The sequence below is a fragment of the Bolinopsis microptera genome, chromosome 6, assembly GCF_026151205.1.
Source record: "Bolinopsis microptera isolate Bmic1 chromosome 6, MBARI_Bmic_1.0, whole genome shotgun sequence".
NCBI lineage: Eukaryota > Metazoa > Ctenophora > Tentaculata > Lobata > Bolinopsidae > Bolinopsis > Bolinopsis microptera.
In genome coordinates this window covers 1696243-1721003 of record NC_087077.1, presented here as the reverse complement: position 1 = coordinate 1721003, position 24761 = coordinate 1696243, and the positions used below count along the sequence as shown (strand labels likewise).

The following is a 24761-nucleotide window of genomic DNA, read 5'->3' as shown; positions in this document are numbered from 1 at the left end:
CACGTTGTAGACCTGCACCCTAGGTAACGTCACAAGTAAAAAGATAAGGTAAAAAGACTTGGCAGACGAGCGCTATATACTGCAACTAGTGCAAGTATCAGTGTTTCACTTTTATATTATACTATTACTGAATGCTTTACTACATTTTTGAATCCAATAGAAAGCAATTATAACATTCGGATAGTGATACCTACATAAAAGTCAAACGCTGTGATTAAAGTTTTGTAATGTCAGCTTGATATAATTATTTATATATAAACAATGGTGCAATAACCGTGTTAGATCTCATACTTAAATTTGGGCGTGCTAAATCACTCTACACTCGAACTTAGATATTTTTAAAGCATTAAGGGAAATTTCCGATGAGTTTCCTGATTTTCGGGAATCCCGGGATTTCCGAATCCTGGGATTAAATATTTAGATCGGGATCGATTTCACTAGTTAGGGTTGGGATCAGATTAGAGGGTTAGGAATAGTCGTTCAGGGCCAGCTAGAGAACGGGTTGAATAAGTCACGTGACAGTTGAACTTGAGTGTAGAGTGATTAATCATCATCCATTTAAATTGATAATTACCGATCTATGATATGTTTTTAACAGCACAATAACTTAATAAATTATACGATATAATCTAGCATAATTATCATAAACAACAAATTATCATAAAGCTCTTTCTAGGCTGTATAAATGTATGTTTCCAATCCCCATAAACGAAGTGCAGGACGCAGGTGTACAACTTTAGAAATAGAACTGCCGTCAGGTTGTGAATTAATATCATCATATTAAAAGCTAAGTACAAAATATAAGGTTAATAGCATACAAGCGGAGAAGGGAGTCTCCCTCGCCTCATTCTTGTGCTTCAAGTTTAATATCGAAGATAACACCGCTTAAACTTAGAGCGCGAACTTATTTGTTAGTGTTTGTCCTGACATGATACTTATAAAAATGTGGCTTTTATTCTCGTAAATCTCATGACCCGTCTGGTTTCATCTTCTTTGAACTAGGAGCAGGGGGCAGGGCCTGAAAAACATGGATTATTACAAAATGTAGTGATAATTAGCGGATGTTGGGGATGTTAGATAAAATCATAGAAAATACATTATTATTGGCGTGACGTCAAGTTATTGGCGTGACGTCACGTTACTGATGGGATATATCATGCCTCAGTACTTTAACAGCTGACCTGATGGGGCGATATTCCACGGTATATTTCGTTCAGCTCCTTCAGAAACACTCCCATAATCTCGTCTATCTCTTGGCGTAGCTGCAAAAGGTTAACATGTTTCAAAAGGTATAACTACAAGTTAGTTATTGATTATTCATCGGATTTCATCTTAAAATGATAAGCTAATCCCCAAGAACAAGTTGTCTATCCCCCTAGCTCCCTTCAACCAATGAAATGAAATGAGGTATTTATATCACGCTCATATGATTAACCAACAACACAAGGAAGGTGGTTAACCATGTCAGAGCGGCTGACTGTGAGTGATGTGAGCAAATGTGTAATAGTGAACAAAAGTATAAATCATCATATTAAGGCAAAGACAAAATTAAAACATCTTTTATTGTAAACCACACTAACCTAATAGAAGCAGAAACCATACAATACATGTAGGTATAATAAAGGTAAGTACAGTGACATAATCAATCAAGAAAGAGACAGATCCTAGAAAGTTAGAGATCAAAACATAAAATGGAGTGCGGTAAAAAATAAAAGCCAAGGTGTCTTGCAAAGACACCTTGGAAACTAAAAAGGAGAAGGGTTCCACACCTGATGCTCAGCAGGGTAAACTTCCGAGTAGTTTCTCTGAAAGTGAGTGACGTCGTTGTAGAACGCTTCAAATGATGGGTACTCGCCAAACTGAAATTAGAATTGGGTTTACTTTTGAAAAATCAGAAATTAATGAAGTAATATCTTTCTTGACTGTCAACGATAAGTCACAACTATAAGAATCAATCAATCAATAGTGGTAGTTGTTTTATGTACCTCAAGCTTCTTCTTGACTGTCATGAGATCTATGGGGGTGAGCCCTTTCTCTACGAACTTAGGGTCCATGCTCTGTTGGTGCCAGATGTGGGGAGGATAGCTCGGGTTAACCAGACGTGTCTTGGGTCTGATCTTCAGGGTCTTCTGTAGTAGGCTGTCGGGATGTTAGGTTAGTTTCGTGATTCTTGGAAATATAGAACTGGAATGTTAATAAACTCAGTCAAACTATTAGTACAGTTAAAAGTAAAAGGAAGTGGACTTTATTTAGAGTTTCAAAACGACAATAAAAGTAAATGACTAGAATAACGATTAAACGAGATATTATTTAGCAGTTTTGTAATAACCTGAGCGCTGATTTAAGTAAGGAGTTGATGTAGTCCTGTCCAGCCATCTTCCTTTTATTTCTCTTGTTGTAATCCTCGACTGAATCTGTAAAGCGTGATATGGGTGATACAACATTGAGCAGGGTAAAGTATAATTTATATCAGAGGGTTTTAGGTCAAACAGTTCTTTAGACGGTCAATCAATGAGAGGTGCGTATAAAAAGAGAAGCTACACATAAAAAGCTATTTAAAATTGGAATGAAACATACCATAAGTTGAAGAATGCGGGTGAGTAATGATGATCCCGGAGCTGGTGACAAGATGACCAGAGGAAGCAGGGAGAGTGAGATGAGGGGTGGTGATGGTCAGGCCATGCGCTGGATAACCCCTACCCTCCTGGAGATAGTGCTGAACCTCCACACCGCGCCTCTCACTACTTGACACGTGGGATGACACGTGCTCTTTGTGCGATGACGTCACTTCTCTCTGTGATGACGTCATCATGGTGGATGAGGCGTGAGATGAGGCTGCGTGGGAAACTATCGGGTGGTGTTCTCGGGGCTCGGGCTGACTTGTGCTCGGAATGGAAAGTTCCCCGGCAATCTTGTCAATATTTTTACAAAACTCCTCCTTAAACCGCTTAATGTCGTCCTCCACTTTCCGTTCGTGTATAGCTCGCAGTTCCATCATCTGTCTCTCGTGTAGCATTTTACTGTGGAGCTGCTGTTTCTGCTGGTAACTTAGCGGTCTGTCGGTCTCCTTCTCCCGTCGGTCTCCTCCCGACATCTGCTTCTGTCTCTCTTCTGCTCTCCGGAGACTATTCCGCTCCTCGTCATCGTCAGGGAACTTGAAAACGTCCTCTGGAGTTCCACCCTTGCGGGGCCGAGTCTCTGGGACACTCTGGTGGGGTTTAGTCAGCTGGGCTTGCATGTACGTACCAAAGGGTTTCCCTGAAGGTAGAGCGTAAGGTGATTGTTTAGGAGGCTTTGATCTGGAACTTGACTCTGAGACTGAAGTAGTTCTAGATTTAGAGGGAGGTGTAGCTGCAGCTAGAGCTAGCTGGTACTGTTGAGCTTGGGCCATGTGCTCGAACCCAGAGCCGGGGAACTTTCCCACAACCACGTGACCACCAGTGGAGAGTCTGTAACCAGACTGCTGGAGGATGATCTGGCGCTGCTGGTCGGTCATCTGCCGCTGCTGCTCGCTCAGCTGGCGCTGTTCCTGGCGCTGTTTCTCCGAGATGTGGCGATGTTGTTCGGAGAGAATTTTGTCAGCTTTGTCTTTTTGTGGTTGTTGTTGTTGCGGTTGCTGTTGTTGTTGTTGTTGCGGTTGTTGTTGTTGTTGTTGCGGTTGTTGTTGCGGTTGTTGTTGTTGTTGCGGTTGTTGTTGTTGTTGTTGTTGTTGCTGTTGTTGTTGTTGTTGTTGTTGTTGCTGAGGATACATTCCACCGACATCCATCATTGGAGAGGACAGTTTGGGAGCGGGATCTTTGGAGCCTGGTTTGTAGAGTGACAAACTGGTTCTGATAGGGCTACTCTGCTGCTGCATCATGGCCAGCTGGTATTGTAGCTGCTGCTGGTACAGATTTGTCATCTGCATCTCTTGGGAGCTGAAACAATTATTTTTATTGAGAGTAAGACAAATGACAACAAACGAATAGCCAAGATTTAGCTTCGAACGTATAACATAATGTTTTCCGAGCAAGCTTTGGAAAGTTAGAAAATAATTGTTCGTTTGATTTTACCTGACTTTAGTGGTGTACGGAATATAAGGTTTAGGTTGACTGGAACTGGGTTTTGAAACTGCTCGTACACAAATAGTGGGAGCTGTGGTAGTAAGTTTAGTGGTAGTTTGTGCCGTTCCTTGTTTCTGGGACGAATGTTCACTGACAATGTGCTCGATCTTCTTTTCCGAATCAGGTTTGGTTGAAGAGTGAGTCGATTGTGAAGAAGATGGGATGGAGATTTCACGAACATGATGTGAGTCGCGTGATAGTTGAGTGACGTCACGTGAGTGGGATGTGATATCACGTGAAGGCTGCCCAGAATCACGCGAGCGATGTGAACCATCACGTGAGTGCGACGTGACGTCATGTGTAAGGTGCGTGACGTCACGTGAGTGAGATGTGACGTCACGTGAGTGTGACGTCATGTCCCGAGAGTGGTGGGTGTACTCGCTCTGCTTGTATTCTTGAGAGAGTTTGGGAGTCTGCGTCAGTATTTGGATAGTGGGTTTAACGCTCGAACGATCTTCTTTCTTGTCAGTGGAATGTGAAGTACTAGCACTGTGCTCACTGAAATATTTTATAAATTTATCGAAAAATAACACTAACATAAACTATTAGATATTGGGATCCCAACATAAAACGTGGATTATATGGACTAGGTGCAATGCCTGAAAAGTCAATTCATGTTCCATATCAGATATTGATTTTGAAGTAAATTTACCTTCTACTAGAAGATATCGAGTGAGGAATGCCCTGAGGAATCGATTCAATCCTAACATTCTTCGAAACTTCGACCCTGAAATATACAAAATTACATCGTAAACTAAAAACCATTATCCATCTATCAAGGTTTGATAAAAACTAAACGATCAAACTAGCACAAGTAAACACGAACCTGTTGGTGGAAGTCTCAAGCTTATATTGACCATCTGACTGTTGCCCGTCAGCTGGGCTCTGTTTTCCTTTAGTCCTGCCCACTTTAGAGACACTACCCTGTCTGCTTGGGCCCTTACTCTGTGGAGAGACAAGCATCTTTAACTTGAAACTACAACAAATTAGATCCTCAGATGATGGATTCTGCTCGATTACCAATGATGAGGTGGTTGTCGAATTTAAACCATGTACCACTACCATGTACTCAACTAAGAACGTCATGTTTTATTATTAAGAATTACGTAACTTTTATTTTTCTTCACAACATGGGGATGTGCTTACAGTGAACTACTTACAGGGTTAGTTTTGGGCATGTAGGTGCTAAGGTAACTAGTTGTTGGATCGTGTTTCCTGATGGCCTCCCCCGCTGCATCCTTCCCTGGCTTGTGGTCCAGTTTAACGGTCTTGTGGTGTACCTCCAGTTTCATTAAGTGCTGCTGAGCTCGCTTCTCCTCGTGGCGGTGCTTCTCGTCTATTTTCAGTCTCTCTTCTATTCTCATTCTGGAGAGGAGGGCTTTGTTAGAGGACCATGTTTTGGAAAACAAGACTTTAATGTTACAGAACAATAAGTTAACTTGCTTTGACATTAAAGCTAAAAAAACTGAATAAATCGCCTTTAAACTGTGTAAATTGTACGAGCATCACTAGCCACCAAAATTATAATCACTATGTGACTAGAATTTGACGTTATACCCTTGCAGGTACTACCCGTATTTACACCCAAGGCCAGAATTTAGTTGGATCATTTTCCGATACGAGATTAGGGCTCTATAAACAAACAAATAAAGTTTTACGATCAAATTTAGTTAATTTACTTATGGCAGTGAAACTGCCTCTTAATAAGTTTGTTGGTTCATAAGGCGACAGAAAAAGTTTTTTCGCGCTTAACGTTCATTTTTAATATACTTAAATAGTAAAACAACCTTAATAGCTGAACATTTTACGTGCGAGATGAGTGGCTTTTAAAATAAATAATCTTAAAAATGTTTAGATCTTAATGAAATTTTGATTATTGACATAGATTAGCAGTGATTTATATCAAATAAAAAGCACTGGCTGTTCCTCTACGTCAACGTCAGGACCTCCATCACTAACCCACCCTGAATAATATGCCATCGCCCCTTATTCGTTTAAAAGATAAAAAAGATATTTTTCTTGTCATTGAAACAAACCCCATGGAGACAAACCTTTCTTCCTCTTTTCTCCTTTCAGAGTCATCAGTTCGGCTCCTCTCGGATTCCAACTCAGCTATTTTCATTCTTTGAGACTCCTTCACACTTTCTAGCGCTCTTTCAGGAGTCAATTGCTCTGTTTCTTTAGCGGCTCCTGAAAACAGGGGAATTAGTGATCAAAAACATGGTCATTGTCTGTCAGAATAATAAAATGCAAAAATCGTAAACAGGAACTAAGCCTTTCGCTACAATTACCGATAACAAATAGGGCAAAATTCAAGAAAAAAGGTCAGCTATATCTTGAATTTCAGTAGAACAAACCTGCAACATGACTCTGAATATGGTCGCTAATCCACTGTTCTCTAGTAAGAAGATGTATCTCCTGACCACCACTATATTTCCTCTTACCCAGTGGATCAGTGCCACCCTCCTTCTGCTGGCTGAAGTGTCGCTGAACTTGTATAGAGTTGGGTTCTGATCTGGACAGCTCCTGCCACGCCACCTCGGATCTACTTGCCCACTGTTTCTGAGACAAGGAGCAATCCATTTAAATACATATCATAATCATGATAACATCTGGATAATATCTGGATAGTATCTGACTGAATGTTTCAGGAACGTTTTCTACTACAATGGCGAAAATCAAAAACTGAACGGAGTTAAAGAACTTGGAGCCGTGCCAAGTGCCAACAAGGACAGGCTGCGTTTCTCACGCTGTCTGGTCACGTGATTATTCTGAAGACGCGCGCACGTGCCAGTGTTCATCAAATTGTAAATGTGAAGTTCGCAAATCATCTGTACACGCACAATTAAGATCGGAGGTATTATCATGATATACCGTACACAACAGTCTCTCTCTCTCTCTCTCTCTCTCTCTCTCTCTCTCTCTCTCTCTGAGTCAGAGAGTCTGACTGTGATGTGGTAAATGGGTGTTGGATAATATGAAGACTCAAATACAGTTATTTGCGCTAAGTGCTCACTACCTTTCGGGGATACAATGCCCGGAAGAAATTGTAATTCACAGATTTGTTCGTCAAGAAACTTAGAAATGTATAATTTATAATGCAATTATTCGGTGAAAGTGTCCGTTGGCCTTCATTCAAAATAAAAAATCGAGCCTAAAAACAATTATTAGCTAAAAGTTGCAAAATTTACATACCACCGTACCAGATTAGAATGCTGAACAACCACAGTTTATTCACAGTACATGATCACTGAACAATCATGTACTATGAATAAAAAATACGTCTATTGTATTTGTCTTCAGAAATTACCGCTTTTCCGAAAACAAAGGATTTAAAAGTGAAATCAACACAATACGAAAGCTTCATGAGATAAAGTTGGCAACAACACCCCAGATCCTACATGTTGACAGCCAAGGCATGAGAAATGTGTCCTCAAAGAGGGCGCAGAGCATGTATACGGCATTTCATTCAGGTATTTGAGATATTTTTGGACAGAATGGAGATGCAGAATACTAGAGATTCCCTAGTAATACTCATGAGTTAGGAATAGCCTAGAACGCCAAACAGATAGTCAAAATTGTTCGTAGATCACGTGACTGCGTGGAAGGTAGACCAGAGCCTAATTAAACGTCTCACCTGGGCGTGACGTTGTTCCTGAGTGAGCATCTCCGGAGTTTTAAGAGGGTCCGTGCCACTCCGGGAGGCTTCATCCTCCGAGCTCCGGAACCGGAGGAGACCCGGAGTATGAGGTGAACTGGATGACTTGGCTCCCTGTTGGAGGTTGTGGTGAAATTGGAGCTGGAAAAAGTTGAGAAATACAGAGACAGGAAGCCATACAGTATGGACTATGGTTTCTAATTTCTATCGAAATTGATAATAACAGTATTTTTATCAAATATTTTCATGGACTGTTTCTAAAAGTAAAGAATTACCTGGCTATATGAAGATTTAGAGGGAGAGATGAGGGTAGAAGGAGGGTATGAGCTCTTGATGGGGGACTGGACCCCTGCCATACCAGAAACGGGTACACCGGGCATTCTCTGGAGCATCGGGGGCTGCAACCCGTGAAAACTTGGAGATTGCTGGACGGATAAGTTTAATTAGTTTATAAACCTGATGAAAATCTAATTAAGTTTCCGAACCATTATTGAAGTCTAAAATTATAAATATAAAATATATATTGTGATAGACTCCTCCTTACCAAATCGTAAGGAGGAGCTTTGGTTAGAAGCGGTGGTCCGGGAGGGGGTCCAACTTTTACCAAGATGTCCTGGAAATATTTTCATCAAACGGCGTGATCATAGTGGCCTGATATTACGTAACGTCATACAAAAATAAACTATCACCCCAGATCTTGATATTAACAGATAACAGTTGGAGCACAATTTCGACTGATATTATTTGATTGGAAGTATCGGGTGTCAGGGTTGGGTGCCAGCTAATTTATATTAGGTCACCAGAAAATTTGTATTAGGTCATCAGAAAATTTGTATTAGATCATCATTTGCTTCTTGTTTCTGTTCTGTTGGATTTGAAGACACTATTTTTTTTTCTTATTTCATATTGCCCACGCATTTTGGAAGTACCTTAGTTCGTTAATTTATGGTGGGTAATATTTTGGCGGGTAAAAATAATGGCGGGTAAAAATATGGTGGATTCTCCGAAAATCCGCCAAATTTAACCCGCTACCTATTTACCTGTAACATTATTTTCAGGCAAAATTTGAAAATCCACCGAATTTACCTGCCATATTGCAAAATTCTACCCAATTTTCCTTCCAGAGTGCGTTTTTGTTTGCAGTAAAATAACATTTAAAATTAAAAGTATTTTAGTATAATATCTCTGTTGATATGGATAGGAAGTAAGTTTGAATACCTTACCCGGGAATATTATAACCGGGATAAAGTGGTGGGTTTTGGAAGATTCCGCCATATTTTTCCCGGTCAAAAATTTTACCAGTCATAAAAAAACCCGCCGACTCAGATTATGGGGTTCCAAGGGGGTGGTGATCATCATATTTTACCTGAAGTCTCATATGTGCTAGAGAAGACTTTTGAAGCAGTGGATGGAGGGCTGTAACTTTATTGGCGGTTGCTACCATAATTTCGTTATAAAAATCACAATTTGGTTATAGAAATCAGATTTCAGGGTGGACCGTGATTCTCACTTCTCTTGCCCATGAATCAGTGAATCGTAGATAGTAATATCAATAACTGTAATATCAATAATAATATACGGGTATCGGCCTTACAAAATGACACGAAAAAGGAGATGGCTCTGAAATGCACAAAAATGAGTTTTGTTCTTGTTTTATTATCCAGATAGGTAGTTCAACAGGTATATTTTTCTTCCCGGGGGTTGATTTGATTGAAAAACCGTAAATTTTGCGATACAAATTGTCATCTTTGAAATCTTCCAAAAAAACATGCCTTACAAAATGACAATTCCGTCACGGCTGTCATTTTTTAACAGCAGCCTATAGAAATTTGATTTCACCTAGGGCAGTTAGATAAATATAATAGATTGAAGATTAGAATAGCTTTTACAGGAAAAAGGATGATTAAAAAAGTTGGGCAATTTCGCGTGCCTTACAAAATGACAACCCAAAACGGCATCACTTCAAATCCGATTTGGGAAAAAGTTTCATTATTCTTTCACGTGTCTTACTGTTAGATATATATGTTGTTTATATTATACCAGTTCTGTTTTTACTAGAATATATTAAAAAAGGAACATTTTTTATACTTTGAAAAAATTTTAAAAATGTCATTTTGTGAGGCGTAAAAATTATTTTTTGTTTTCATACTTGAACACAGTATTTGGTTATATTTGATATTTTCTATGACTGGATAGATCACTTTTCAGTGTTTAGTTAACGTTTGACATGTTTTAGGAGTTGTTATTACTCTCTGCTTTCACAAAATAGAAGCTTTATTTCGTTGAGTTTTGAAATCAGAGTTTGAAATCAAAGAGTTTGAAATCAAAGTTTTGATATCAGAACTGCACTTTTTTAATGCTACTTGATTGTTAACTGTCAGATTATGATTATTTGTAACCCCTTCTTGTATTGGCTGTTTCTGATCCATTTTAGATGATGAAAGTAATTCAATCTGAAACATTGTCATTTTGTAAGGCTTTTCGGTGTCATTTTGTGAGGCATTTTGATCAAAATTGATGATTTCATTTCTTCTACCAAAGTCACTAAATCAGTTTTTTTATTTGACCAGAGTAGTCTTTGATTGACATAAGTCATGGTAGTACCTGGTTTTCTGGGGTTAAATTCTAAACTTTGGTCTCCATGCTGGGTAACAGTTTGACGGGGCAATGACTGAACAGCAAAAACGTCCATATTTATGTAAGAAATATAGATTCTATGTCATTATCATTCCTTGGGAAGTGTTAATTAATGCTTTTTCTTTCATACAGTAAAAGGAATAGGGTTCAATGTATAGGGAACCTAAGCTACAGCATGGTCTATGTGGGCTGTCATTTTGTGAGGCCTGTCATTTTGTAAGGCCGATACCCGTAACTGTAAATTGAAATAACTTCTTTAACAAGTAACAAAAACAGAAATTTCGGTTGAAAATTTGTTGACCTCTAAAAAAAACTTGAAAGGTCGGCCACCGGTAAATACATGACCGGGATAATTTGGCGGGTTTTGGGAAAGTCCGCCATATTTTTCCCGGTCATTATTTTTCCCGGTCATAAATTAACCCGCTATAATATTCCCGAGTAAGGTAGTTAATAAGTATCATAGCACAATAACAATCATTTAACAGTGCTTGTTCGTCCATTACAACCAAATTATTTGAATTTTTATAATAAAATCACCTCGTTATGGTCGCAATTCCTAGAAAGTGAGTTCATGACGCTTGTTTCAATGTAATAAAATTATTATGTTATATACCCTGTCAGAACTCCAAAAGTTGACTCGGCGGGTTTTATTATGGCGGGTCTAAAATATGGCGGAATTTCCGAAAAACCGCCAAATTTAACCCGCCATAATTAAACGAACTAAGGTATTCATTTGCTAGATTAACAGAACCAACTTTACCATAGTGGATAAAAGACGGAAGATGACTTATAAATATTTAATGCCTGCTGCATTTTTGATGGCCGGTGCGTTTCTGATGGCTCGAGGATTTCTTCCGATCCCTGGGATTTTTATGACTGAAGGATTTCTGACAGCTGGTGGATTTATTATGGTCGGGGTTTTCTTAATGACGTTTGGTTACCAAAAGACAGGAACATTTTTCATGGCTGGAGGTTACCTTATAGTCAGTGGACTTTTAGTTTCCAGCGGCTTCCTGATTGTTGGTGGTTTCCTCATGAGTGGAGGATTTCTAACAGCTGGAGGATTTCTTATAGCCGGAGGATTCTTTATGGCAGCCCAATTTCTAATGGGAGGTGGATTTCTAATGGTTGGCGAATTCCTCAAAGGAGGGGGATGCATGATAACTGGTGGATTAGCAATCATGGCTGGAGAATATTTAATGGGAGGTGGATTTTTACTGGCCAGTGGATTTCTGATGGCTGCAGGATTTCTTATAGTAAGTGGAATTGTTATCGTTGGAGGATTTCTTATGGTCAGCGATTTCTTGGTGGCAGGCGTAGCTATTCTTGTCGGTCGATTCATACTTACAAAACTATATCTATTTCTATATAAAAAGGGATTTTCAAAAGGCTGGAGGATTTGCAGGAACATTATCGATGGGTGGTGGATTTATAATTCGAAAAATATTTCCAATGGCCGACATGTCCTGAGAAAAGCTGTTTCAATGTTTCGTACCTTGCTGAGGAGGTGAACAGGGTCAGACTCTGCCAGGAAAGATAAATCTAAATGATAACAGAGACCACTGACCAGGCCTGAACTAGAGTGCCACTTTAATTTTAACAGTTGCAAACTTTTCAGCTGCAGCAATTTATCTAGCATTTTTTTAAATCTAGCGTATAATATGCTCGCTTATCAGTTACATTGATATCAGCTACCAACACTACCAAGATGTAATACGGCACTTTTGTGAGTAATGGACTTGCAAGCTACATCAACGAGCAAGATAGAACAATCCTGATCATTCAAGAGAAGGAGTTTAACTTTGCTATCTTTAGGTTTTAAAATGCACCAAGAGTCGGTCAGGTGTATTCTTTAGACTACGAAAACAGACAATAGGTTAAAAACCAGTCACAGCTAACGGCATTTCGTCTTGAAGCAGTGCTACAATGAGCAACCCAAAGTTAAAAATCACATAAGCCGAGATTTTCCTGATCTGAAATTATACTATTTCATGGGAGAGTGCCAGCAAAATGAGGAAACTTGAGGAGGGGACCAGATGTTATGACAGGTGCGCTCTTTTAAGTTGTACCTGACTTGTTAGAGAATCTCGAGCAATCTCGAGTGGCTCAGATCAGTGTATCGCTGAAACGTGAACAGAAACTTCGCTCTCGAATTGATATGTAGTTGTACACTTTAAGTATTTCCAGTGTTCAGTATTATTCCATCATTGTCTATTGTCTAAATATTATTATTGATTAAATATTCCAGTCATGTTCGATTTACAATTTGAGTTAATATTATATTTGTCTTTTTTGTCCCTTTTCTCGCAATGTATGTAACACTGAACGATCCCAATAACAAAATCTAAATAAATATCCGTGATACAACCGGAAACTAAGTTGCAGGAAAAATGATGATTTTGGTCTGAGGCGTATGCGAAATTTGTAAATAACCTGAGGAGATAACCCCTGGATTAGTCCTGGTACTGAAGTTTTCATCAAAAAGGCGTTAACAATCTAAGCGTGGTTGAACTGGATATAATATTACATGAAGCTGTGGACGATAAGAGCTTAAACTTTCGTCAGTACCCTCTTTATAACTGATGTAATCATAAGTATCAGGTAACCGAATTGTTGAGCGCGATCTAATTCTTATGATGCTATCATTTCTCGTATTTGTTATCCTGTGTTTCATTTGAATTAATGTTCCCTTTTTAAAGGAGTATTTTCTTTGACAGAATCAACTTTAATCAAAAGGTAAGGGGTTTCTTATGGCTAAAGCATTGTTAATGCCAGGCGCATTTTTATTGGCTGGAGGATATCTCAAGGCTGGAGGATGCATTTGGACGGATGGAATTCTTATGATCATGGCAGATGGATTTCTGATGTCTGGCAGATTTATAGCAGTCGGTGTATTTTTAATGGCTTGTGGGTTGCATAAGACTGGTGGATTTGTAATGGCTGGCGGATGTTTTAACCTCGGTGAATTTTTAATGGCTGAAGGTTCGTTAACCGCTGGTGGATTCCTTATAAGCAGCGGATTTCTCATAGCTGGAGGATGTCTCATGGCTGGTGGATTTTCAATGACAGGAGGATTTGTAATGGCGGGAGGACTTTTTAGGGTTGGTGGATTTTTAATCAGCGGTGGATTACCAATGCCTGGTATATTGATAATGGCTGGAGGGTTTTTCTTGGGCGGTGGACTTCTAATTAGCAGCGACTTTATGAAAGTCGGAGGATTACTCATTGTAAGCGGTATTTTTTCGGTTGGCGGATTTCTTTTGATGAGTGAATTCCTAGTGGCTGGAGGATTCCTTATTGTTGGTGGATTGATTATAACCGATCGATTTCTATTTCACTAAAACAGTAAAGCTGGTGACTTTCAGATTGTTGGCAGCTTTATATTTCATGGTGACTTTGCAATGTTTTCCATAGACTTATATTTGGAGGGACTGTGGGGTAGTTCACTGGAGAGCCAAGATAATCTTGACATTCCCACTTCTCATGATTAAAAACCCAAATTGTGTACAGTCCAATCTAAAAATGATTACGCGCTGAGTACCAACCCGAGTCAGCGAAGAGAGAAGATGAGATTATCGTATAGTAATTGGATTGTAGACGGGACACTGTCTAAAGTAAGGCGTGGGAGGGTATCCTCAATTTTGCCCTTCTTAAATCTTATGATATTCGAACATTTTATATTCTGTTTTTCTGTTTTCTTACCTTATTGAGAAGGTGATCAGTAGGTGGTTCAGGGGTTGTGAGGGTAGGTCCCAGGTCACCGTGCTCTAACATACTGTGCATGCTGGGACTAGCTGTTGGGGGTAGCACCCCCTTCTTCCTCCGTCTCTTAACCCCTGGTACTCCAGACCCTGCGAAGAATGGGTTATAAAACCATCTCTTAAAACACTATTTATAGCACAGAATTGACTTTCTCTTTAATTGTTACATTTATTTTTAAATTGTGTTCTGTAAGCGGCGATTTTACTTAACGTCAAAGAAATTTACGTGGGCCCCGGATTCAGTTTTTCTCAGAAATCATCTGTGTTCTTTCTTTATTCATATTAGATTCAAAATAGAAAAGACAGATCGCCGACTTTCCACTTTCGGACACACAATTTCCCAAGCACACTTGTCTCGTTTGATACGCATGATAATCACACATCAGTATGAAGATCATGTTATCGTGATTAAACGTGTCTTGCCTGCTACCTCACGAAGCAATACTAAAGAAAGTGCCACCTGTTACTTGTTACCGGTAGCTCAAGATCTCCCATACAGTTATATCGGCTAATTTAAACGTCATTCAATAACATGAATAATCCATTGTCACCAGTTTTATTGCAGTCACGTGACTCGTTCATTTTTGCAACGGTTGAGTTTCTGTTTCGAGGGAGATTTTTCCAGGAAAATATGAAGGATACAGGAAGGATATGATGGTTATTGTTGTGGCGAAAACAGTAAAAACGTCTCGTCAATAGTCATAGCCATGATTGATATTCGTATATTGTATCACTTTGTGCGTGTTGACGATAGTTTTAGTAAGTATCGATAGACCACACCCTTTTAAAATGTTAACCGCAGTTTATTGGATATATGTTCTTTTCTAGCTACAGCATCCAAACGTTTTCTACATGATTTAATGCTAGCTTGAAAAGGTATTAAAACATTATCAATGATATTCTCAGGCATGTTTAAAAAGGTTTTATTCTCTATTATTTTGCGGTAAAATTGTCGATGACAGAGTTTAGTTTTTTCTTGATAGTTTTTTGCGCTGGAAACCACACTGGACCCGCAACATGACCATTGAGGTTCATTTTATCTGGGAATAGCACACAATCTGGCCACCAAGTCTAGCAATGACCGACACGAAGACGGCCGAAAACCCCACGGCCACTATGAAGTAAGTGGTCCCGACTTAGGTTGATCTTATTATATTACACTTTTTAACCCATGATTTTAATGTCCATTATACTTTTTGATGCATATCTTTAATACCTATTTTATTTTTTAATCTACTCACTGTGTTTTATGACAACGCACGTATCGGTAATATCAAACCAGATTCTTTTGTACTATTAAACCACAATCATTTGCACTATTAAACCACACACGCCTTTAAAATACCAACCTAACCACTGAGCTTTACCAACATGCACCGTGTGTTGCCTCTGTACTTTGGATTTACAAAAGCAGTCACGATTTAAGTGTTTACAATCAATAATTATATCACATGAGGGCTCTCTAGAACAATCTCACGTTTTAAATGCAGTTTGAGATGTTTTCACTGCATTTTGTTCGCTGCGAGTAGTTGCTACTCTGTAACGAGTGTGTACTGTGTACTGCGAGTAGTTGCTACTCTGTAACGAGTGTGTACTGAGTACTGCGAGTAGTTGTGACTCGAGTGTGTACAAACAATGTAATCGGTTCTCTCGAGAGAGTCTCTCGACATCGAAATCATACGTGAAATTTGCCTTTTGACGACTCAAGTAGTGTCTGTTTGTTTTCGTGACCACCCAAGTGTACAGTGAAATAGTGTAGCAGCGCGACCAGACCTGCATATTATTGTAGATTAACACTAATTTCTCTGTCACGAATGGTTACTTAACGCTTTATTGAAATACTGCTACAGTCTCACGATTTTTCGATTTAATTGGCCGTGAAGTTTGATCAAGTTAAAGTTTGGTTGCTTAGATATTTTTCTAGATCGGCAGCCGTTGCTTAGATATTTTTCTAAACCGCATATTTGTATTTGATAGGCAGCCGTTGATTTGAGAAAGCCACAACAAAATATTCAAGGTATGCTTAAAATACAACTGTATTGCTAATATAAGCGACTACATGATGAAATTGGTAACATATTATATATACAATATATTATATTTATAACATATTATATCATACATATCAACTTCGCACGTGGAAATATTCAAAACAAAATAAACTTATTTGATGTTTAATTTTTCTACCATGTACTTGCTGGATACTGACGATGCCTATTCGGTTTTTCTTTGATATATATCCTGTGTCGTGTGATTCCAGAATATTCAGCTCTCAAAATTAGAAAAACTCACCATCAGTGAGAGCCAGGTTGTTTGGTCTCCGTTGTCTCTGTTTTATCTTCTTCTCTAGCCTCTCCTTAGTGATCCTGGTTAAGTCCAGTGGAATCTGGATGTGTCCAGTCTGATCTTTTGTGTTCCGAACTTGTTCTAGAATCATCTTACCGAACTCTTCTCCTGCAAACGATAAAAACATGAGGTTAATATTTCATTGTTTCTGTTTTTTCAGAGTTCTAGTATTCTGTAAAGAAAAGGACACATTTCCACAGAACCTGAGTATAGATGTCCTCTAAACATCACAACAAAACAACGAGGTTTTCTAAGAGCGCATAATTTTGACGTCCAGCAAATAATTTGTCTCTCTCATGTTACCGAGCCAACTAGATCCCAATTATCAAGGAATACATCGCCAATCCGGGAGGTAAAACAATCAATTTTAGGCTAATTTCCGATGAGCACGGTTCGATCACTCAAAGTTCAAAAGAATCACGGGTCCTATTGGTTGGTAGTGAGTTCTGCGGAAGTTTAAATCTGGCAGAGATAGGGTCCGGCTTCACTTAGTCTCGAGTAGTGTTAAGGTGATAAGTTTTGTAGTGTGGCTGTTTCGCTGTTTCATGTTTGTAACGTATGTTTTATTCGGGAGAACCCCTTATTTTGAGATGGACACATTGTCTGTAACACAAAAAACCAGAGATCAGATGTATGGCCTCAACTCCGAACTCGTTGGAGCGTTGTGTTGTTAACCGTTGTGCGTACTTAAAATGTTTCTTGGAAAACAGCTTAAACTCAAGATACTTATATAATAATGTACTCTACGCGTCAATGTCATGCTTAACATACCAACGTCGGTAAAATGTTGTGAAAATTGCGTGGTTTTTCTCACTTCAAACTTGGACAGGATCTTATTAATTTGTCTCAGGCTGACTGGCCTCGTCCCGAAGCATAAACAATCCTGCCAGCGTCCCGGATCACTAAACTAATCAACCTGAAGGCGACAAGCAATTCGGATTCCCTGGACCTATTCAGACCGGCCAGCCAATCTGAGAACTGTAAACAAATCACGTGACACAAACCAACGAATCATATGAGTGGAATAAGATCACGAGACATGTCAACATAGTATAGCCAGTAAATAAGGATGAATTAGCCCGTAAAACTACTATATGCTGGGATATATCAAATTCAATATACCGAGTAGTTGCTTCTCGATAGATCCTTCGATCGGTTTATATTTTTTGTTACGGCCGGGATTTCTTACTCTGTATCAGTGTATTAGCGCAGATGAGAATTCGATTAAACCACCGCCGTTAGTGTTATTGAACAGTCTTCTGGAAGTTTCTGATAAAATAATTTTTTCCTATCAAATGGAGGGCTCCGACGAGTTGATAGAAGCCAATATGCTCTTCCAAGATTGGGAGTTTTTTCCTGAGCTTCTAGCTTCTTTCAAGGAGATGTAGGTTGGGAATTTAAGATCTTAAACAGGATAGGTATTCGAGTTTGGCAGGAGGGATAAGAAAGACGCACCGGATATTTTTAAGAATCATTTACTGGAATATCAAATTATGATTTCCATCAAGATAAGTTGAACATCAAGACCATTCACGATCTGGTAACGATATTTTTCCAGATCATATCGGCCCACACGCACACCAGACTTAGAAAATTTATTATTCACGGATCTTAACCAAATTTAATTAATCAATATTATAATTCATGCATAGTATATTCATCATTTTATCACTTCATTACCATTTATATCTAGAAGGTGTTCGTCATGTTGCTTACAATAGGTCAGAGTGGAATAAAATGTTTAAATTCTGGCCGTTGTGATGCATATTATGATAAAGTTTTATCCTTCTTTATTAAATATTTTCATTGACTGTTAGATAGGATGGATGTCTTCATGCAGGATTGATTATATTATCAGAAAGTTAGTTTTAACTACAGAAAAATTAAGCTTACAGTGTTTTATTCGGCATACTACGTAAATCAAAGTTTTTAAACATTCCTCTCTTCAGATTTGAGATGAAGAAGTGGGGGATAGCAAAGAGGAAGATGGCCTGGCAGGTGACAGGGGATAGGAACATAGGGGGCCATACGGCCCGCATTCCTGACAGTTTCAACTTTATGGCAGGGCCCGGGCCCCGAGGGGTTGGCATAGATCTGTCCAGTAGAGGTAAGAAGGCTGCTTTCTTTTTGACAGAACGGGCCAAAACTGTGACTTGTGTATTTTATCTCTCTGATGAAACATACCCGCATAAAACTGTACAGTTAGTAATACTTATCTCTAATTTAGTAATAGGCATTATCTCTAAGAAATAGGCATTATCTCTAATTCAGCCTCCTTCAGATAAGATTGAAATGCTTGCGGAGACAATAATCCCACAAACAACAGTCTCTAAGAAAAGTCAGTTGTGTATGAAAATGGAAGATAGGTGGATGTACCACCACGGCGGTGGTAGAAAGGTCGCTTCTTCTACTATTAGACGAGGAGGTTTGCTAATTATTTAATTAGCTGAGTTTGTTAATTTAATATTCTACCTAATTACAAGTCAGGATAAAACAAAATTGATCGATCGTAAAGACGTGATTCATGAACAGAATAAAATCTTTGAGGCAATTGAGATAAAACACAATTCAAGCTTTCAGGACGCAGTATAAGAAGTTCGCGGAATTCGCAAGTTTTGGATCCCGTTCGATCTCTGTTCGACAAAAACAGACTCAGGCCAGATGCGATTCAGGAGCTTATCAAACAACTTCGAGTGGCAGCAGCCGCTTCAAATTCTACCAACTCTTTGGAGAAAATCGCTGAAAATCCTAAACCGCCGGGGAAGAGGCCCATGGATTCTCGAGGTAATCTACCCTCTGCTACTTCTAGTTTGTTCGGGGGAGGGGGGATCATACACTTAGTATCGTACGTGACGTTGGGGGGGGGGGGGGGGTGGGTGGGTCATATTTTCTTCCAAGACACAGTTAGTACATGGTACATTTCCCAGAAAAACAGTTAGTACATGGTACTAAGGGGGGTCTCCAACCCAAAAAAAAACCATTTCACCTCAAATTTCAATTTTGGGAATGAGTTTTTGGGTTTTGAGGTTTTATTGGGGTTTTTTCCATTTTTTTCCATTTTCCCCCCATTTTTTCCCAATTTTTTTGCCCATTTCCCAATTTTTAATGAGCTGTTTAAAGCAATTTATGGGTGGGTATCTTATTTCATATACCAAGACACAGTTAGTACCGTGATTTCTCAACACAGTTAGTACCACAAAAGACGGCAAAAGCCGCGAAGGGGGTGGGTGGGTCTTTTGACAAACCTCCCCCCCCGGTTTGTTCACAACTCAAATTATTGTACCTCTACAACTTTTTTAACCTCAATTAATTTCGTGTATTTACAGAGAGCAAGAAAGAGGATGACGATTCATCATCAGAAGATTTCTCGGACGATAAGATAACAGACTCGTCTGAGACCCTAGTGGAGATGGAACAGGCACTGTCACCTACCCCCGAACAGAACGCGTCATCATCGTCCCAAAAACAAATGTTAACCTCTCACAAACCAATCAAGTCAATTCCAAACCAACCAAACAAATACTTTCAAAAAGAAAGCCGTTAAGTGCGAACAAGACTGCAAAAACAAATTCTGCAACTACGAAAGTTAAAACTGTAAGAAGAAAATCCTCAAAAGATAGACAATCTGCTGATAGTAAAACGGGATCGCCTTCATCACAAACCCGTAAAGGTTCGGACAGTGCAAGAGGAGAGGCAAAAAAAGGAGGTTTGTGGGGAGCTGTAGGTGCGGGAGTAGGAGGAGGAGGAGGGGGAGCAGGAGGGGGAGGAGGAGAGGGAGGTACAAAAAAAGGAAGTCTGTGGAAGTCTATGGCTCCAACTATGAGACAGGCTAATAAGAACCGACAATCAACCACCCCTGATAGCGGCTTTCAATCAGATTCTCCAAGTTTCACAAACCTTATCCCTCAAGCTAAATCCAAAGGTCAAGGGTAAGTGTTTCAATGAATATAGCATTCCAAACATAAGGGTCCAAAATGTATTTGGATGTACTTAAATACTACCAGCGTTCCCGATTGCGAATTTAATCACACTACTAGCATTTATTTTAACAATGCAGATGTACCGAGGATGTCCATTGATCACATTTGCCTGTATTTACCATCCCCGCTCCCCCTCCCTAACTCTACTCAAATTTCAGACCAGGTGCTCCTAACATGAAACTAGCCAGTGCAATGGCAGAACTATTGAGATCTGCCCGGATGATGCAGATGATGAAACGGCGTGACTCTGGCAATAGTGAAGGGGGCGGTGATTCTGGCGGTGATCGGCCAGAACATGCACTGATATCCATGCTTGAGGTAAACTAACTTCATAATGCTCACTGTCACTTTTATTAAGACATGAACAAATTGAAACGACAGACTTTCTCAACATATATCTTCTGAATTTGATTTTGATGAGATATTAACACCCAAATAATATCTCGAAAGTAAAATGACCGGTTGTTTCAGGAAGTGGGAAAAGAGGAAGAAGCATTACAAGGACTCTACAACTACAACCCCAAGATGAAGAAAGTGTTCCAGGTTTCTAACGTGGTGGCTAATTTGACTGGTAATAGGTTCATAATGCCACTTACGCAGAACTATGAGCTTCCAGGTCTTAGTAAAGTAAGTTCAAATCTGGGGGACTTTATTGTGGGACTTTATTGCTGTCATAGGAAATTTATTACTGACGTAGGTAATTTACTAATTTAGGCTACCAAAGTCTTGCTAGACTAAAACATAGCTCCTCATACTTGATAGCATGGATAGCATGGATAGCATGGATAGGAGAGTAGTTCTGATGAACAGATTGTTATTTTTGACAACACGCACATTTTCAGGACGGTCAGTCGTTCACTAGAAGGAGAACAAGAGGTCTAATGTATGACACTCTGGAGCCGATACAGTATTCTCACGTCTACTTAAAAAAGTCACCTAATTTACAGAAAAAACTGGGTGCCAAAGGAAAAAAGGGCTTGCTTAGGGGGTGATTCCAATGACAAAATGTCATATTTCGAACAAAAATGTTAGACCTTCTTTGAGCGAAAATTAATATTCTAAGTTTTGTTTTGATTGATCTGTTCGGGTTTTGATTTAAAGTCTTTGACGCAGTTAATTTTGTTATGAGTGTCTGCAATTTGAGACATAGAAAGGTTTTGTATATCGCAAATTCGTATGTTTTGCCGTTTTGTAACAAACTGGTTTGGTAACTTCTCCGAGTTTTTACTTCTAATCGTGTTCCTCTGATAAAATTCTTCTCTTTTCAAAGAAATAGTGCTTGAAACAAGACGAACAAGACGAATGACCAGAGAATCCACAGAATGGAATAACCAATTAACGGCGTATGAAAAGTCCGCAATTACAAACTAAACGTTCAATAAAGGCTATCAAAGTGAAACTTACCAACTCTAACCGGAATGACCAGTGGAATCTCCGGGAGTGCTGGTATCTCCAGTTCTTGTGGGTTTGGTTTCTTGTCAAGTGGAATGTACATGAGCAAGGAATCTCCACAGTCCTCGATAATGCGCTCAATCTCTAACGCATCCAGTATGTCCTGTTGAGAAAGACTATTATATAGGAAGATTTCTCATCGGAAAGTCCTCGTGACTTTCATTTTCATAAAATGAGAAAATGATTTGGGGAAAGTTTCGATTACAGAGGATCATTAAATTGATCTTTTCGCTATTTATGTGGGTTCAAATAACTCAGAGCCACAAACCGGTGTCGTAGAAAGAAGGGAGGCGATACTATTTTCCTCTTGTTTAATATCCACTTTCTCTTTTTCTCCTGGCTCTTTCTTTATGCCCGGAGTTTGGGTACCCTTGCTCAAGTTAACAGGGGTATTAACCACTGGTACCACACTGCAAATTTAAAAAAGGTCAAGTTTCGTTTTAGTTCTTTCTACTTAGACAGGGTAATTAATCGATATAATTTCGAGAAATAAAAAAATTCAAACTCATAACTGTGTATTTCATCATTCATTAAAGATCATTGACTTACCTGCATGGTTTCTTCTCCTTGATTTTCTCGCTCTTGACACTCTCCTTACGTAGCTTTACATATCGGGGGAGCTTGTAGGACGTGTCCTCTAGATAGACCGGTACAGGATGTCTACCCTCACAGATCCACTCGTACGAGGAGTCATCTTTAGTCACCCTGAAAGTTGAGGTGGTTTAGTTTGATTTTGTGTTGGGATTAGATAGAGTTGTGGTGGAAATTGTGGGTTTAGTATGCTTTTTTGTTTGTTTTTTGTAGTCATAATATAATGGGAAAGCTCTCTTTTCCGAACTTCGGCGATCTAGAGCGTGATATATAGTATACATATACAATAAATTACAGTTTGTTACACTAGTGACTCTAGGAACGCACACGTACGCACACACATTACACACACATTACTCACACGCACACACATTACACACACTAATCAAAAGCAACAGTGATTACTCAACCCGGAGATTGTCAAAAGTATTTAGTTTTCGGATCAACTGAGAACTTCTGCTTCAAGTCTAACTTTGGCTCTTTTAATGAATAATGAGCTGGCAGGACAAATGGACATGTCTTTGAAATCGACCCTGTCCTTGAGCCCTTAATTCCTTTGCTACCGTCTGTATCCAATTCGCACGGTGTCCTGAAAAAAGTCAACCGCCTGAATGAACATTTCATTTGTTCTTCTATACTCCGAGTCACATTACGGCTTCTTTCCGCTCACTTCTAGCATTCCTTCAATCAGGTTCCAAGTGTCCTTAATTTCATCCTCTTTGAGATCGGGCACACTGAGATGTTTTAGCAGCTGACCGACAAAGAAGGACCGATGAACAATCTTTTGTAGGTCTTCCTCTCTCATATTATCAGAGAGAACGATCATAAAGCAAGGTGGTGCCGGCGTGCTAATTGTGGTCACATGAATATATATTGGGCGCTTCTGTTCTGTGAGTGACCGACTTCTAACAGGAAAGCAAACAATGAGTGCTATAATGACTAGTCTGATAGACTCAAAGGCTCATTTACTTTGAGTATCTTGGATTAGTTTGGCCGGGACCGCGGGCCGGAAAACAGTGCGCGCCCTCGATGACTTGAGTCGGGAAACCGCCGCAAGAACTCCGCACCGGATACTGACAAGGGCTCAAGAGAGGTGACATCACTGGTTTTATAGGTAAGAGGTTCGACAATCTGGTAGCCGTAACATATGAGTAGATTTTGACGAGTATACATCTGGTAATCAAGCCAACACTCGATCACAGGCATGCTACATTATTTTGATAATATAATATCGTCGATCAAATTTAAGACCCCGGCAGCGCGCGCGATATGCGCATAGATTATTCGACTTAACGATTTGACTTTTATCTCAGAATTGTCGCCGCCCGCTACAGTTAAACACGTTTCTAATTGTAACCGGCGATTTGCCACAACAATGAACCGCATTCCTGAGCTCCGAACCTTCAGTACTACATATGTATTTTTTCCCACTTAGGCTCATCAGGGAGACCAGAATCGTCCCCTACTTCGTCAAGAAGGAAGTATTAACTTTGAAACAGGCTCAATATCACAAGACTGGTATCATAATTTCTTAACCAGACCGATTCCAATTATTTGAAGGAACCCTCTGCATTCAACCGTATAAATAAAGCTATGCACGATTAACGAGACATACAGCTACATTTTAAAATTAAGGGAGCACACACATCTAACATTACTTACAGGTCAGCTAGGGCGGTAAGTTCTTCATCATTAACTGCTCTTCTTACTTCAGCTTGATGCCTCTCAGTTGATAGTCTGAAAATATTATGTTTAAGTATGACATAACTTTTAGACAATGAACTATCTGCATAGATTAATAAATAAATAAATAGATAACGAGTTCTAACAACAAGCCAGCAACTAGACACGTTACAAATTTCAGTTAAACAACCCAACAACAAAATGATAATCCTAACTTCAAATCATAAACCCCAAAGCAAATAATAAAATTTAGAAAATAAAACTTACTGAAAGTATAAAGATAGATCCTGAAGTATCCTCAGCTTAGTCTTGGTAAGATAGCCAGACGCCCTGAAGGCATTGACAAGACAGTAGTAAGCGTCAAGCTGTAACCTTCGGATAATAAGCTTAGCTTCGTCTATAGAGACATCGGCAGCGACTCCTATCATACTAAATACATGCTAAATGGAAGGGTAAAATGGGTTAAAATTGCTGTCTGGCAGACATAGATTATAAGTTTTGACGTTTATAATTGTGTTTTGAATTGTTGACAGAACATTTATATTGTGAT

The 24761-nt window shown here is 39.3% G+C and overlaps 2 protein-coding genes across 3 annotated transcripts; one reads left to right on the top strand and one right to left on the bottom strand.

Annotated features, from left to right (window-relative positions):
• Nucleotides 1-216: 216 nt before the first annotated feature.
• LOC134817122 (uncharacterized) lies at nucleotides 217-24651 on the bottom strand. The gene is made up of 22 exons (XM_063826232.1): nucleotides 24479-24651; nucleotides 24191-24265; nucleotides 22487-22642; nucleotides 22206-22347; nucleotides 21890-22040; nucleotides 16452-16613; nucleotides 14101-14249; nucleotides 8306-8374; nucleotides 8037-8186; nucleotides 7741-7875; nucleotides 6461-6665; nucleotides 6155-6293; nucleotides 5264-5468; nucleotides 4930-5048; nucleotides 4756-4830; nucleotides 4053-4601; nucleotides 2578-3917; nucleotides 2330-2414; nucleotides 1986-2139; nucleotides 1770-1859; nucleotides 1182-1262; nucleotides 217-1018 (listed from the first exon to the last, which is right to left on the bottom strand). The coding sequence occupies exons 1-22, from the start codon at nucleotides 24637-24639 to the stop codon at nucleotides 968-970; spliced, it is 4443 nt and encodes a 1480-aa protein (XP_063682302.1). The 5' UTR covers nucleotides 24640-24651; the 3' UTR covers nucleotides 217-967.
• LOC134817125 (uncharacterized) lies at nucleotides 14861-21693 on the top strand. Of its 2 annotated transcripts, XM_063826237.1 has the most exons (8): nucleotides 14861-15280; nucleotides 18455-18612; nucleotides 18787-18930; nucleotides 19086-19289; nucleotides 19832-20434; nucleotides 20644-20803; nucleotides 20957-21112; nucleotides 21328-21693. In XM_063826237.1, exons 1-5 carry the CDS (start codon nucleotides 15237-15239, stop codon nucleotides 20047-20049), a joined length of 768 nt encoding a protein of 255 aa, XP_063682307.1. In that variant the 5' UTR covers nucleotides 14861-15236; the 3' UTR covers nucleotides 20050-20434; nucleotides 20644-20803; nucleotides 20957-21112; nucleotides 21328-21693. The 2 variants fall into 2 exon arrangements, with proteins under 2 accessions (XP_063682307.1, XP_063682308.1); XM_063826238.1 differs by lacking the exons at nucleotides 14861-15280; nucleotides 20644-20803; nucleotides 20957-21112; nucleotides 21328-21693 and adding an exon at nucleotides 16101-16176 and having other exon boundaries at nucleotides 19832-20139.
• Nucleotides 24652-24761: the final 110 nt, after the last annotated feature.

Excerpts from the sequence above, each read along its gene's own strand:
- LOC134817125 (XM_063826237.1), top strand. The coding sequence starts at position 15,237 with ATGACCGACACGAAGACGGCCGAAAACCCCACGGCCACTATGAA. Across the intron at positions 15,281-18,454 it reads AACCCCACGGCCACTATGAA|ATTTGAGATGAAGAAGTGGG; the intron begins GTAAGTGGTCCC and ends TCCTCTCTTCAG. Across the intron at positions 19,290-19,831 it reads GAGGCCCATGGATTCTCGAG|AGAGCAAGAAAGAGGATGAC; the intron begins GTAATCTACCCT and ends GTGTATTTACAG.
- LOC134817122 (XM_063826232.1), bottom strand. The coding sequence starts at position 24,639 with ATGATAGGAGTCGCTGCCGATGTCTCTATAGACGAAGCTAAGCTTATT. Across the intron at positions 6,294-6,460 it reads TATTCAGAGTCATGTTGCAG|GAGCCGCTAAAGAAACAGAG; the intron begins GTTTGTTCTACT and ends CCCTGTTTTCAG. Across the intron at positions 4,831-4,929 it reads CTTGAGACTTCCACCAACAG|GGTCGAAGTTTCGAAGAATG; the intron begins GTTCGTGTTTAC and ends TGTATATTTCAG.